The sequence below is a fragment of the Berghia stephanieae genome, chromosome 6 (assembly GCF_034508935.2).
Source record: "Berghia stephanieae isolate SIO BIC M18660-M18661 chromosome 6, UCSD_Bste_1.3, whole genome shotgun sequence".
NCBI classification, from domain to species: domain Eukaryota; kingdom Metazoa; phylum Mollusca; class Gastropoda; order Nudibranchia; family Aeolidiidae; genus Berghia; species Berghia stephanieae.
In genome coordinates this window covers 55,547,214-55,561,986 of record NC_088365.1, presented here as the reverse complement: position 1 = coordinate 55,561,986, position 14,773 = coordinate 55,547,214, and the positions used below count along the sequence as shown (strand labels likewise).

The window sequence follows — 14,773 nt, the reverse complement described above, 5'->3', positions numbered from 1 at the left end:
TCGGTAGACAGAAGGGTTCGTAAAAAATCTCGACTGCACCAGGGATCTATTTCAGTCCCTGTGCGTGCAAAGCAAGTGCTCTACCAACTGAGCTATTGGAAACCACATATAGGTACTAATGGAGATGATTAATCTTTAAACAATGTTAAACGATTCTGTGTTGGATAAGTGGTAACAGACTGTGTCATGACAGTGTATGAATAAGCATATTTTCTCACATTAATAAACAGGAAAGGGTTTAATAAATTTCTATGGAGCTATAGGATATTACAGCTATTATGGATTTTGAAATATACCATTAGACAGGTTTAACGTTGTGCCTTTTCTTTTGTAGGGTTTATTTCTACAGGATTTTAATGGAAAATCATATTCTCCTAGAAAGACAAATTGAGTGATTTTAGAGTGGTGTTTATCTACTTGGAGAGAGAGAGAGAGAGAGAGAGAGAGAGAGAGAGAGAGAGAGAGAGAGAGAGAGAGAGAGAGAGAGAGAGAGAGAGAGAGAGAGAGAGAGAGAGAGAGAGAGAGAGAGAGAGAGAGAGAGAGAGACAGAATTATAATCTTACAATACACTGCTTAAAATCCAGATATCACTGTGGATGTGTGTGTGTGTGTGTATGTGTGTGTGTGTGTGTCTCTCTCTTAGAATCTATTCTAAAAGTTTTAAAAGGCTATCATTTATTTTCATTTTATTGTAACATGAAATATTAAAACTTGGGTGAATTACCTCTTAAAATTCTAGTCTTGGTACCTTCACCATTCCATTTGAAATGTACGTGAGGAAAAAAATGTGTAGTTCTGTTTTACAGACATATGCTTAGTTGAGGACAGTTTTAAAAGTGTAATGGTAAGTTTCAAACTCCATAGAGCATACAATGTATACTAATTTAATAACGCACTCAGTGTATACTTATATAAACATATAAATCAATTCTATATATATTAGGTGATTCATATCAGTTTTAAAAAGTAGAGCAATATAACTTTGAGGTCGTAAAAGTAAAGAGATAAATAGAGCTTCATTATGTTACATTGTCAAAGTAACAAATGGTTATAATTTATGGAATAATTCAAGGGAAAGAAATGATTGGAAATCTAAGATAACAATCTGTAAGGAAGGATGTTGAAAACATTGAAAACATCAAACTCGTTAAGAAGTAACATTGGAGGGGGAGGGGGGGCAGGGGTGAGAATGATTCGATGAATATTTACATTCGAAGAGAAAAAAAATCATTTTCTGAACATTAAAAAAAAAAAAACAATATAAATTGTCATGCATAAAATGAAGAATCAACTATACAATAAAATATCTTATTTGAATTCATTAAAAATCAAATTTAAAAAGTTGTAGAGATTCATAGTATGAAACGTCAGCAAACTAATGGTTTAGTGTATAAGAACATAAAGATGAAAACATGATGTATTATTGTCTGAGAGTAAGAAAACTTTCAAATAAATAATTTGTATAAACATATCACAACTTGTCAGAACACTGTTAAAATTATTCATAAATCATAAATTGTTGTAGGTTATTAATCCGATCATAAAAATGATAATATGTACAATGTCAGGTGATCAGCATTGTGAGTGAACAAGTATCAAAGTATACCGGTACGCTGTGCATGGATAAAATAAGTTCAATAGACACCAAGTGGAAGGGAACTTAACCACACCCCTCGGACAGCCCTCCGAAAGGAAACAATGGCAGTTAGAGCTAAAATTAGAATTAAAACAAATGGTATTATTATTGATGGTATGCATTTAAGTAAAATACTCACTAGTTCTACACATCTGATTAATCATACCAACACAGAAAAACTAAGTGTTATCTTTAACTTATATTGTCTGATTGAGCGAATCTAGTGAAAACTAATCACAGAACAAGCGGTGAAAAAACAATAACCGAGAGCAGAGTGGTGTCAACTTCCTTCGGTCTATTGTTTGTAAACAACCTGCTATATATGTCTGAGCAAGCTTGAGTTTGTATCACAAATCCTGCATTTTAATTGGTCAAAAATTGACTGGTTGACTAATAAATAAATCTCTTAACTGTACACTTTGTTGTGACCCTTGGCAATAATTTGGTATTACATCAAAAAGAGCGAGGTGAAAAGAATTTAGTTTCAAGTCAAAATGATCAAAAGAATTTATAGAATTGAAATTTCTTGAAGTTTAAGAAACAAAATTCATTCCTTTCAATGAAAGTGTTTGTCTTACCTAAAAATTGTATAAGTTAAGTTTTAAAATTAAAACTTAAGCATCCCGATATAACACCATTTTTAAATACTTGGTTACAATTTGCGTTAAAATCTTGGAGTCTCCTATTTCTTGTCTTAAATTAAAACAAACTGGTAAAGAAGGGAGTTTCTTGTAAAAAGGAGAAGGGAGAAAAGAGGGGGGGGGGGAGGAAGTTCATCAAAAGTTACAAAATTAATTTGCATGATATGAGCAAACAGTCATGACATCAAGAATGCTTAGAAAATTGAAACTGTAAATTCAGATGAACGTATATTGGAAATTCAGATGAACTTTACACCTCGAGACTGTATCAAACCCCACTTTAATAATCAATATTAACTACAATTTTTCATTTTTAAAAAAAAATTTTTAAATATTTGCTTCCAATGCTTCCCCCCCCCCCCCCCCTCCCCCCAATGCGTCTAAAAAAAGTAATTAGATACTACTTTCCAATCGCAACTTTCATCTGAATAAAATTTTTGTCCCCAATTAATCAGAAATGATTTTTGTAAAGAAATTTTGTCAATCATGTTCAGGCCCCCATTACTTCTAGCGTTACCCATAGTCTTTCGTTTTACTTTACAGATGAACTTTACACTTTGAGACTGTATCAAACCCCACTTTAATAATCAATATTAACTACAATTTTTTAAAAGAAATTCCGACAACATTCAACCTCGTTAAACATTAAGTCCTCCCACATCCTATTTTTGCTTTATAAGTATATATCAAAGGCAATAACATTCTCAAACCTTTAGCTCCCCTCTCATTCCCTCTAATCTTAAAAAAAAAAAAATTAAAAAGTAAGAAAGAAAGGTAATTTAGTTAAACACTAATTTTATAAATCTTTAAGTTATCTGTTTTAAAATTTGTCAACAACAGAACTGTATTGGTCAGAGCCATTAAAACCCATATCACCAAATCATATTACAATGATACCATGGGATTCAAATACAGACCTCCTAGTCCAAAGTTGAATGGCTTAACGCTAGACCAATGCAACCTCCCCAACCCCACCCAATCCTTTAAAAAAATGAGGATGACAAGTAATTGTAACTTAAAAGGTGTTTCTTATGAAATATGTGGCACTATGACCATTGTGTCTATCAATTATGAACTTTAAATTGATGTTGACTATGACAGGGCTGATAAGTTATCTCTGAAATCATGTGATTCTTGTTTCGTTTTAGTAATATTTCAAAGCTATTTGCCTTAAGAAATCACATGGTAAATAAAATTATAAAACTTAACACATTAAAAAGCTCAAAACACAACACATTACACTGACCACCTGACACATTTCACACAATGGTGTGAATATCACAAGAACTTTATCACAATTTTTAAAAATTGGATTAAATATCTGTAGAGAATAAATTTGCTGTGTTTCTTCAGAACCAGGTATTGTCAAGCGTTACTTTTGAAACAAGATTTATTTAGCCACCACAACCACCACAGGCACCAGAACCTCCTACTAAATCTACAGACTCAGGAATTTCGCCATTCATATTTTCATACGAATAGTTTGGAGGGTTGCCATGTTGATCACGGTCATGGTCCCTATCTTGATTACGATAATCACCCAGCATTCCTTCCTTTCCTTCCATTTCTTTGTGGTGGCCATCACTACCACTTCCAAAACTCATCACACGATCATTGTGGTCGAAATTAAAGTCCATACCATGATCGTTTGAATTGTGTCCACTACTATTGAAATTATCCCCACGACTTGATTCATGATCTCCATAACCATTAAACTGTTCACTGGGTAAAAAGACCTCATCCTTATCAAAATCGTTCCCACCATCTACTTCTCCCCATCCCACTTCTTGATTGTTTTCTCCATCCATGTTGTAGAATTCATTGTAGAAATCCTCTGCATCATCCATATACTCATCCTCAAATCCATTAACCATACCATTGTAAGGATTATCAGCATCATCAACTCCAGTACCATAATCATCCTCACCGTATTTATAATCATCAGCATTTTGACCATAGTCGTCAAATGGATCTTGTGTCTCTTCATTTTCCCTTTCTTCCTCTTCCTCCACTAATCCATCTTCTCCCTCTCCTCCTACAAAGTCTTCCTCTACCTGTTCCTCTTCCCTTTCTTCCACTGCTTCTTCTCCTTCCTCTACATATCCGTCCTCCCCTTCTTCTTCAACAAGTTCATCCGCTCCTGTTTCCTCTATTTCAAACTCTTCATCACCTGCATCTACAGTGTCCCCTTCATTGTGACCATCCCCTCCTTCCTCTTCCAGCAGGACTCCTTGTCGGAATCTTCCATTATCATCGTCATCATCATCTGCCTGCACTTCATCACTGTCACTCTCTCCGTCACCAAACATGCAAGCCTGGCCATCGCCTTCACTTCCATAACCTTCAACAGAGAAAACACCATCTTCTTCCTTCTCCTCTCCAGCAGCATCATCTCCAACAAATAATGTTTCATCATTATCGGAGGATTTTGTAACAGATCTTTTTTCAGATTCTTGAGATAAAACAGCAGCAGCTAAAGCAACATTTGTTACGTTTTTTACCTCTTTCACTTCTGCTTCTTCTTCCTCATCTTCTTCATGTTTTCCACGCTCGTCTCCACCATCTTCTTCTTCCTCCTCATTTGTTTCATCCCCATGCTGTTCTGATATTGACATCAATTGAGTTGCAGCAACCAGTTTCACAATTTTTTTCTTATCCCACCCTTGATTCACTTCAGCTTCATGAAGAATCATGGGAGGGCCTCCATTTGGTTCTAAATTTTCTAACTCTATCACAGTTTTCTCATTTTGCTCATTTTCTTCTTGTCTCTGAGCACTCATTCTCCTATAGGCCGGGACCTCTTTAAAAGTCTGTCTCTTCTTTTTGAACAAGTTTCTGATTGCATGATTGCTAGGAGTGGCTATAAGAATGCCAGCAGCTATTAACAAGGTTATATCCTCGGAACCACCAAGTCGTAATGCAGCTGGGACAGATCCCTCCGCCTGACTTGAAATTGGGGACGAGAGGCCAGGATTCCAAGTGGTGGGACGTGGTTGACACAAAACATGGATGAGGGTTACACTAAATATGAGGGCTATATTTTCACTAATCTCGCATCTTTGTGAATCAATGGCGATGAAACCACTGTCAAATTCAACATTGCAGTCTCCAATTTCAAATTTAGACGTTGCAAGAGAATACAGGCGATCAAAAGAAACATACAGCCATCTGTGGGTCGGAAGATGAAAGAATCGTACTTCGAGATGACCTTCACTGCATGATCCTGATATTGAAAAGAAAAAGACATGGGTAAATTAACTAATTTTACACCAAAACAAAATATTATTCAATGGTCTCTTTTGTTAAATATCTAGTGTCAATAACTTATTTTTATAAAGAAAATTGGGCTAAATGGTGAAAGAAATTGTAATCTTAGTTGAACTTCTAAAGTTAAAATAAAAATATATATTCATAACTCAAATTGCTATTTTGACAACAACAACATGAGAAGTAAAAAGGAGAAAGAGCAATTATATGAAAAAAAAAAATTATTATAGACAAGAGGAAGAAGACAATACAAATGAGTTGTTAAAGCAATGCGATATCACTCTGGAGTCATTGGCTGGATCCAAACTTTTGGCGACAAGTTTTATCCTACTAGAAAAAATCTTCAACTTGGCTGTATTGTTCACTTCAATGAACTGCATAAGTACATTTTTGGTGGCCTTTCTTTTCGTAGAATAGGAAGGGAGTCTCAATATGAATTCCTCCAGAGGATTAATAAGAAATATAATATATATTTTATGCATTTTTTGTTTGTTTGCCTTGTTTGCTTCTTTTATTTTGGAAGGGGAAAGAATATCGTCCCTATGGAGGGAGAAAGGATAAATACAATAGAAAGAGAGATAGGAATAAGGTAAAGAAGGAAGGAGGGATATATGCTCAACTTTTCTACTCAGATCAGTGACTCCGCGAGTTTTGTGGTGTTACATTTACATAATTTGATTACCTTTTTCCATTTGGTTCAGAACTATTCACCTGCTGTGCATCTTTTAACTTAAGTAGTCTTCGTGTGGAGTATTAAGTGTAAAGTACCTTACTTTACAAGAAACAGACAATTATAAACATGTGACAGACTGTTTACTTTTATTATTTTTAGTCTGTTTTTGCTTCTTTTTTTTTCCTTGGGGGAAGGGGGGGGGGGAGGGGGGGGGGTTGGTAATCTTGTTTAAAAAACAAACTTTTTATAATAAATGAATGGACAAAATGTAGTAAGTGTGATGATACTTTCATTTTTTACAAAGACTTTATGGCAACATTTAACATATCATTGTCTATATTCTAATAGGCTAAAGCATTCTAATCTTTATGGTTTTAATCGTAAGAAACAATTTAAAAAAAAAAAAACACTCTGGCATTTTCTAATTCATCACAATTATTTCCGACCAGCATTTCCCATTCTTTTTTTTTTTTTCACTGTATGGCTAAAATATTTCTCCTTATCCACATTACCTTTCCTTCCTGAGCCCCTTGGATGAATACCTTCCCACCAACCCACGGCCACGCCCCAGTCCCCCTGGTGATTCTTTATCAAAATAGCTCTCTGACCTTCTTTGGGGTTCAGAGTCACACACTTTCTGGGTTCACTTACCTGAGGACAAAAGAAATAAATAATAAATCAAATTCATAGAAAATGAGCCATTGAATTTTTATCAAGAATATTTTTTTTTTATTAAAGATTTATTTTTCAAAACTCTGGATTCAGCTTTCATATGAGTAAAATCTATTACAGTTTTACAGAAGAAGAAGAAAAAGAAGAAGAAGAAGAAGAAGAAGAAGAAGAAGAAGAAGAAGAAGAAGAAGAAGAAGAAGAAGAAGAAGAAGAAGAAGAAGAAGAAGAAGAAGAAGAAGAAGAAGAAGAAGAAGAAGAAGAAGAAGAAGAAGAGAAAAAGAAGAAGAAGAAGAAGAAGAAGAAAAGAAGAAGAAGAAGAAGAGAAAGAAGAAAGAAGAAGAAGAAGAAGAAGAAGAAGAAGAAGAAGAAGAAGAAGAAGAAGAAGAAGAAGAAAGAAGAGATGATGAATGATAATAATAATAATAATAATAATAGTAATAATAATAATAATAATAATAATAATAATAATAATAATATAATAATAATAATAATAATAATAATAATAATAATAATAATAATAATAATAATAATACATTGCATTTGAGAATAACCATGAGTAGGTCATGCTTCATTGTTACAAGAATGACAATCTAAAATATCACTAACACACACACACACACACACATACACACACACACACACACACAAACAAGACACTCTTTCAGTTTCTACTCCAAAAAAAACGAAAAAAACAACACATCTATATCAAATAAATGTGAAACATTCACAGAGACTTAAAATATGTTTTTGTAAAAAAAAAAAAGGAATGTTTAAGCTTTATTTAAAAACATCGACACTTGATGCTTCACGAATAATAACTCTGGTAAGATTGTTCCATATTTGAGGACCAAGTGTTGAAAACGATCTCCCACCATAAAATAAATAATTAGATTTGTTGTTTACTTGAAGTTTAGTGTGGTCAGATGAAGACTGTACCATTCTACTTACTACAAAATAAGGACTAAAGATATGTCAAATAAAAAAAATAACCATTTGATCCACCCTGATCATTTATTATTTTATCTTTAACTTCCCACATAAAGCAATACCTAAAATAAAAAAAATGAATGCACTTAAACATAAATGATCTAAAGGTGGCTAAATTTTATAAACTAGTTCATAAAAAAATAAACAAATCAAATAAACAAAACGAAAAAACATTATTGATTAAACAAAAGAAAACAGATACATGACTTACTGCACTTGGCAAAGGTAAATGATGTCCAACAATGAGATGGGCAACAAAAAAAAACAAACAGATACATGACTTACTGCACTTGGCAAAGGTAAATGATCTCCAACAATGAGATGGGCAACAAAAAAAAACCAGATACATGACTTACTGCACTTGGCAAAGGTAAATGATCTCCAACAATGAGATGGGCAACAAAAAAAAACAGATACATGACTTACTGCACTTGGCAAAGGTAAATGATCTCCAACAATGAGATGGGCAACAGCAGTCATTTTGTCTCCGTTGAAAACGTGTATGGCAGACATGAGCATGGGCTCACTATGAATCATTCTGACAGTGAAAACTGGTTTCCTCATATGATTATATAACCTGTAAAACAATGGGGGGAAAAAAGACAAAATAATATGGGTTTGACATAAATCGCAGGTTAAACAAATTTAAATGTAGCACGTGCAATGCATTTATGGTTCATCTAAGCATATTTCCATTACAATGAAACGAAAAATCTAAAAATCCAAAAACAAAAAACAAAAAAAAAGTTATTGTACATTTATGGATGTTGAATGACATTATTGACATCCATTTTATTTGCTTTGGTCATCTGTATCTGAATCTATATCATGAGGGGAAGAGTGTATCAAAAAGACATTCAAACAATGTTTGTAAACAAAAGCTAGGATGCAGTTGCCTTTGTTGAATTAAAATTCACTCCATTTAATCACAAAATAAATGACCACTCTCCTTTGGTGCACCGTACTTACTTTTTAAAAAAACATTTTTTCCTATATTATCGGCCAAATTAAGTACACACATATTCCACTCTATTGCTAGGCCCATCTTAAAATCTTTAAAACAATACTTGAGGAAAACCTGCAATATTTGCGGAGAAATAAAGGCTATTACATTAGTAATTTTACTACTGTATCCACTAGTTAGACATGGTAAATATATTATAATACAGAGGACATATCGACAATGGATATATCCATATAGTACCATTTTTATTGATTTGTTTTGTTTTCTTATGCTTTTGTTGTTTTGATTTGTTTAATTTTGTTTTGTTTTTGTTTTTTGGCTAATAAAATCAGTAAGATCGTACATATTGACCCAAATTTGACAAGAATACACTTATACTGCCGTTATTTTTTTTTAAAACATAGTATTGCAATGGTAACCAAATAGCACATACGATGTTCTTCAATAAAACGACAGTAAAGCAAACAATGAAATTAATGCGGAAACGTCTATACCAAAAAAAATGGCATTCTATTTGGCCTATGTTAATGGGTGTAAAATTGAGAATGTAACATAAGCAATTGAAAAACAAATTATCCAATATACAGCACACAATCTTTAGATTTAATATAGAGGAATCTATGAACTTTTTTTTCTTTTTTTTGTGTGGTCATAACGAGAGCGCTAGATCTATATATCTATATATAGATCTATATATAACAAGAGATACTTACTTATGGGAGGCAACAGAACAAGTACTGTCAGCCCCTGGTGGGAGCCTTGGGAGAGGAATGGGGCCCCATAAAGATTCTCTGTTTGGAGGCATACGACACCCTTGATAATCCCCTGGCTCCAAACGGAAAACACAAGGTCCAAGATCAGGAGTTGGACAAGACCACACCTAAAAGAAGTTAGAGTAGAAATAGAAAGAAAATATAAGTCCTAAATTTTACTGAGCTCAAGACAAAATATTTGAGTAAAAGGTATAGGCGTCTAATTTATGTATGAAACAAAAAAAAGTTAAAGAATCCTGGTGAGCCTATATCCATAAAGATTATGAAAAGCACATTGGGATCAGGAAATAAATTAAACAAAGTTCAGGTATTGGCAATCAATCACAGTTAAAGCTTCCTAGTCACATCTTCAATCATCATTCATACAAACATGATGGGTATAAAATGCCAAGGCGCTCCCATTCCAGACACTAAACATTTGAGACTGTGTCAAAAACTCATTATATTTCTAATCTGCCATAAGAGAAAAGTTACTTCAAGAATACAGTTAATGGATTTTATCTAAATCGAGAAGGCCGGACTATTTATCTTGTAGCAAAAGACTCTAAGCAAATGGTCTTATTCAAGAACAAGAACACAAATCTAAACAAAAAACAAAAAAAACAAACAAACTTGAGCTTTTATATAGCGCAATATCCACTAAACGTGCTCAAAGTGCTTTACAAGGGGTCCCTGGCCAACAGCAACACAAAACATGTAGGACGAGACATGACGCCTGTCAGGTGATATTACAAATGTTTGGGACAGAGACAACGCTGTGAATGGCCAGGTACTCCTTTTACACCTGAGTACGGTGAGAGAATGTGAGTAAAGAGCCTGCTCCAAGGACTCAACTATGCACCGAGCGAGGCTCGAACCCAGGACCTTCCGATCCGAAAGTGAGTGTCATACCACAAGACCACATAGCCGCACATAGAAAGGAAAAATCAAATAGAGGGATAGAAGAGATAGCACTCAGCTAGCTTTACAATACTTGTTACACTGTTATGAATATGATTAAAAAGCAAGCGTTAAATTAAATTCGCATTTTTATTAGGTTGATTTCCAATGTCCGACAATGTACTCACCACTGCAACTGACATTCCATCACCACAATCAATGTCATCATTTGCTGTGAGCCCTCTTGTCTTCAAAGGCTGAACTTTCCGTTGAAGGTCCAGTTTTCCTTCCCCAAGAATATCACTGGTTCCTAAGCAAAGCCGACCAGATTTTTTCTGAATGCTGGCAATTATTTTATCATTGTAACGAGTATCAAATGAGAAATTTGTGTTAATCCTATAATCTTCTAAAGTTCTTGAGTTGCCTTTCACAGTAGCTATGTTTTCAGTTACATAAAGAGACCTATTGAAATTTTGATAACCTGTATTGTAACAAAGCTTCAATTTAAATGCTTTCCCTTGCGGAAGACCGGTGATTCTAACCTTTTCTATCAATACATTCACTTGTTTAGTTGCAACTCGATAAACATCATCCTTTGACATTGCATGAAGTTTTGAATATGGAGGTTGACCTCGAAACATTGCTCCAAAATGTGAAGATTTCTCATTAAATATTTTTTTCCACAAAATTCTAGTCTTGGCCTCTGAGACACAAAGTTTAGATCCCTTTGTTCGATCATTCACCGAGTCATCGTGAGGAAGAACCACTCCCAGGTAAGCTTGTGTGTCTTCTCGATAATATACAGGAAACATCATATGTGCATGCCATATCAAGTCATTGTCATAACAGGGAACAAGAAAAACATTTGGGCTCCGATATTTAAGATAAAGGAATTTTTTGTAACGGAGTAAAGCATTGTTCAAAAACTTTTCATCATGGTAATGGGGAAGACTGACTTGATAAAAAAATGTCCTTTGCCTTGAAACAGCAGATTTAATATTATAACACAAAGATGATACGAAATTTCCATCAAAGACTGTTGGGGCCATAGCAGTAACTGTAAAAGGCACATCAGCATACTCCGCCTTCCACAGCCGCTCTGAATCTTTAATAAGCTCATTCCTCATTGATGCGTCGATCAGATGATGATCGAGCAACCTCCCTGCAATTTTCTCACAATCTTGGTGGTACTTTTCAGGAGCTAGTAAATGGCATTGCCAAATCCACTCTATGTCCAGTGGTGCTGGTAATAAACGTCCAGGGTGTTTGGCCACCAGGGGCAACCAAAATCTCTCATACCGCTGGATTGCATATTCCACAAACGGCCCTTCAAAGAGCTCATGCTTTACAGAGATGTCTGTAAGAAAGTCTAACAGATTTCTGGCAGCTTGAACTAAATCGACACTGATATTTATATCATCTGGGATGAAATTACGTATTGATGATTCTGCTGCTGAGGATGATGCAGCCATGGTCGCTTTGTAATCATGAGATTTTAAACATCTTGTATTTCACATTTTAGTCTTTTTTTTTTGACAAGAATGTTCTGGACAATATGATTGTTTATAGTTCTATAGCTTTCTTTTGATGAAATCTTTGCAATTCATGTCATCTTGCTAGCCTGTGAATGAAAAATAAATTAATAAATAAATTAAAAGTTTAGAGTACAATCTAGAATGTCCTAGTAGCTGTGTTTGTGTGATCTGCATTTTTGTGATAATTCCTTTGGGTCTACACATTTCTTTTCTAAAGATTTTATATCAGGGTTATTGTGAATTTTCTGTGTGCATCCAGGTGTATATTTTATTTATCAAATAAAACTTTTAAGTAATCTAAAAATGTTTATCGAGAACATTTTACTTTCAATGATTTTACACACAATTTAACTCCTCGCCATTATCAATTGAGTTTTAAGGGGCACTGTTGTCATTGCCATCAACCCTTTGTTATAAAACAAGAGGTCACCATAGACAAAAAAGCCAGTGCAAACAATAATTGGACACTGACTTACTGGTCACTCCCGAAGTACACACCCACCAGCTACATCAACACAAGTACAGCTTGTCACTGCCAAAACACATGATCAACATGTATCAACATTTATATTCATAAATGTCAACAAAACCCCAACTGAACAGTTTGTAACCACTCGGATAAATAACGCTCCGTGCCAAAAATACATTACGATAAATAAACCTTCTTCAGCAATATTTATCAATGGTAGCAAATGTTAACAACCATAACTATAGCAGAAATATCAATGACAACAATGACACCAACATGAGCACCAGCAAGAAAAAACACAAAAACAACAACAAAAACAACAACAGCAACAATAACAACATCATTTATAACCACTATAGTAACAACAACATCACTTATATGATAATGAAGATCACTATATGGTCCCTATTCGAATTTCAGATCAACAAAAAAGCAAAACACCCCATCACTACAACAGTATCATAACCATCTATCACCGCACCTCCAACAATGTAAATAATCAGAAGTGAAAATAAAAATACACAGTTAAGACTGTACATAAACTGCCATAGTTTTGATAAATTTTGACTAGAGACTGAAACTTGCATAAATTACAGAAACTCATAAACTAATATAACGGCAACCAAAACTCATTCATTCATATGAAAATATCAATAACAATACAAAAGTAACCACTTTGATCCACCACCCTACAGGAAAGATCAGTCATTTGACCAGCAAGGTGTACTTATAGCTATAAATAAAGACATTGTGTCTGTTGCAAAGGAATTACAGTCCACTCCGGATAATCGCAACTCGGCTAATTGCAACTTTGGTTAATCGCAACATTTCCCAAGAAACTGAATTAATTCTATATAAAAGTCATGGGTTAATTGCAACAAACTTCAGTTAATCGCAACAAATTTTCGCCCTCAAAAGTGGTAAATTCAAGAAATCAATCTAACAAAATATCATGATTAAATTTCATCATGGAAGACATCGTGATAGTTGAAAAATTGAGACTGAACGGGATTTAATGCTACATTATTGTGTCACCAGTTTATTAGAGAGACAAAAGAGGGGCTTTGCAGTATGGATTTGTGATGTAATCTGTGGCCATTAGATAGGAGGTGAGGGGGATGGGCATAGTCTTTACAACAGGTAGACAATGACAGTTGTAAAGAGAGACTGAGTGATATCCTTTGTTTTGGGATTGGCAATTGTGCATTGTGATCAATGAGTTTGGTGAGAGCTCTTTTGTCTCTCATCACGGCTAAACTATTTGACTCTTACTCTTACAAATGTTAAGAACAAAAGAGTGAAAGTGAATCCAATCTGAATAAGAAGTCAACACTGCTTTTGCTTGACAAATCTATACAGGGCTGTCATATGTTTTTTTTATTCAATCATATTGCTCAGTCTATGGTGGACTAAGAACAATGTTCACAACAACTGGTTTGTGTTTACCACTAATGTGTAAAATGTTGCAATAGTAGACTGGACACTCAGAGTCGGTGAATTGTAACTTCGGTTAATCGCAACATTTTCGCTGATCCCAAGGTGTTTATATCCGGAGTGAACTGTAGATACAAAATGCTAAATTGTATGGGTCGAAAGTATCTAAAACATGCATGCTTTTACCAACCATCAAGTGGAACTGTAATATTTCAAAAATTTCACAAATCTCTTGCAACAATTTACAAATCGATGACAAACAGCCCATAAATTCTCTTTTGGGACAAATTGCCAGACATCATTTGGGAAAAAACATATCATAATAAATAGACAAAAACTCCAATACACAAAGGAGCTAAATGAAGCAATGTTAGAAACTGTAGATGACTTCATCTAATACAAGTACTCAACAAACCTACAATAAAATCAAACATCAGTGCCTCCATCATGCCCAAAACTCATACAATCAGTCTCTACAGGAACGGGCATAAGTAATCATGATGTAGATTTGTGTAACTTGACATTGAAAGCCAAAATCCAACAAAAGGCACCCATGTTATTTGATAAAGTGGACATGAACGGCATATAAAATAGCGTTAATGAAAATTACTCTCCTTTCATATAAACCAAACTTTCAACAACGAATTAAATAGAAATTGGAAAATACTTTTTGATGTTCTTTTAAAAGACTTAATAGACAAACAAATTGAATCAAAATCAATCAGTGGAAAACTTCACTTACCATGGATCATACTGAAAATTAAATGATTAAAAATCAAAACCACAGGCACTTCTACAAAGCAAAACTATACAACAAAGACCATGGCTGAATTGAATACCAAA

The 14,773-nt window shown here is 34.2% G+C and overlaps 1 protein-coding gene across 2 annotated transcripts in view; it reads right to left on the bottom strand.

Moving 5' to 3' along the window:
• Window positions 1-460: 460 nt before the first annotated feature.
• The window catches only part of LOC144975301 (uncharacterized), a 16,479-nt gene continuing 2,166 nt past the window's right edge, over window positions 461-14,773 (bottom strand). Inside the window, exons 2-6 of one of the 2 annotated variants that reach the window (XM_078919259.1) lie at window positions 10,681-12,113; window positions 9,554-9,720; window positions 8,303-8,453; window positions 6,730-6,868; window positions 461-5,500 (exon numbers count right to left, since the gene is read on the bottom strand). In XM_078919259.1, the coding sequence (XP_078775385.1) occupies window positions 3,672-5,500; window positions 6,730-6,868; window positions 8,303-8,453; window positions 9,554-9,720; window positions 10,681-11,964 (3,570 nt within the window). In that variant the 5' untranslated portion in view covers window positions 11,965-12,113 and the 3' untranslated portion in view covers window positions 461-3,671. Of the gene's footprint in view, window positions 5,501-6,729; window positions 6,869-8,161; window positions 8,454-9,553; window positions 9,721-10,680; window positions 12,114-14,773 lie in introns of those variants that run through there. The other variant, XM_078919258.1, reaches the window with a different exon arrangement.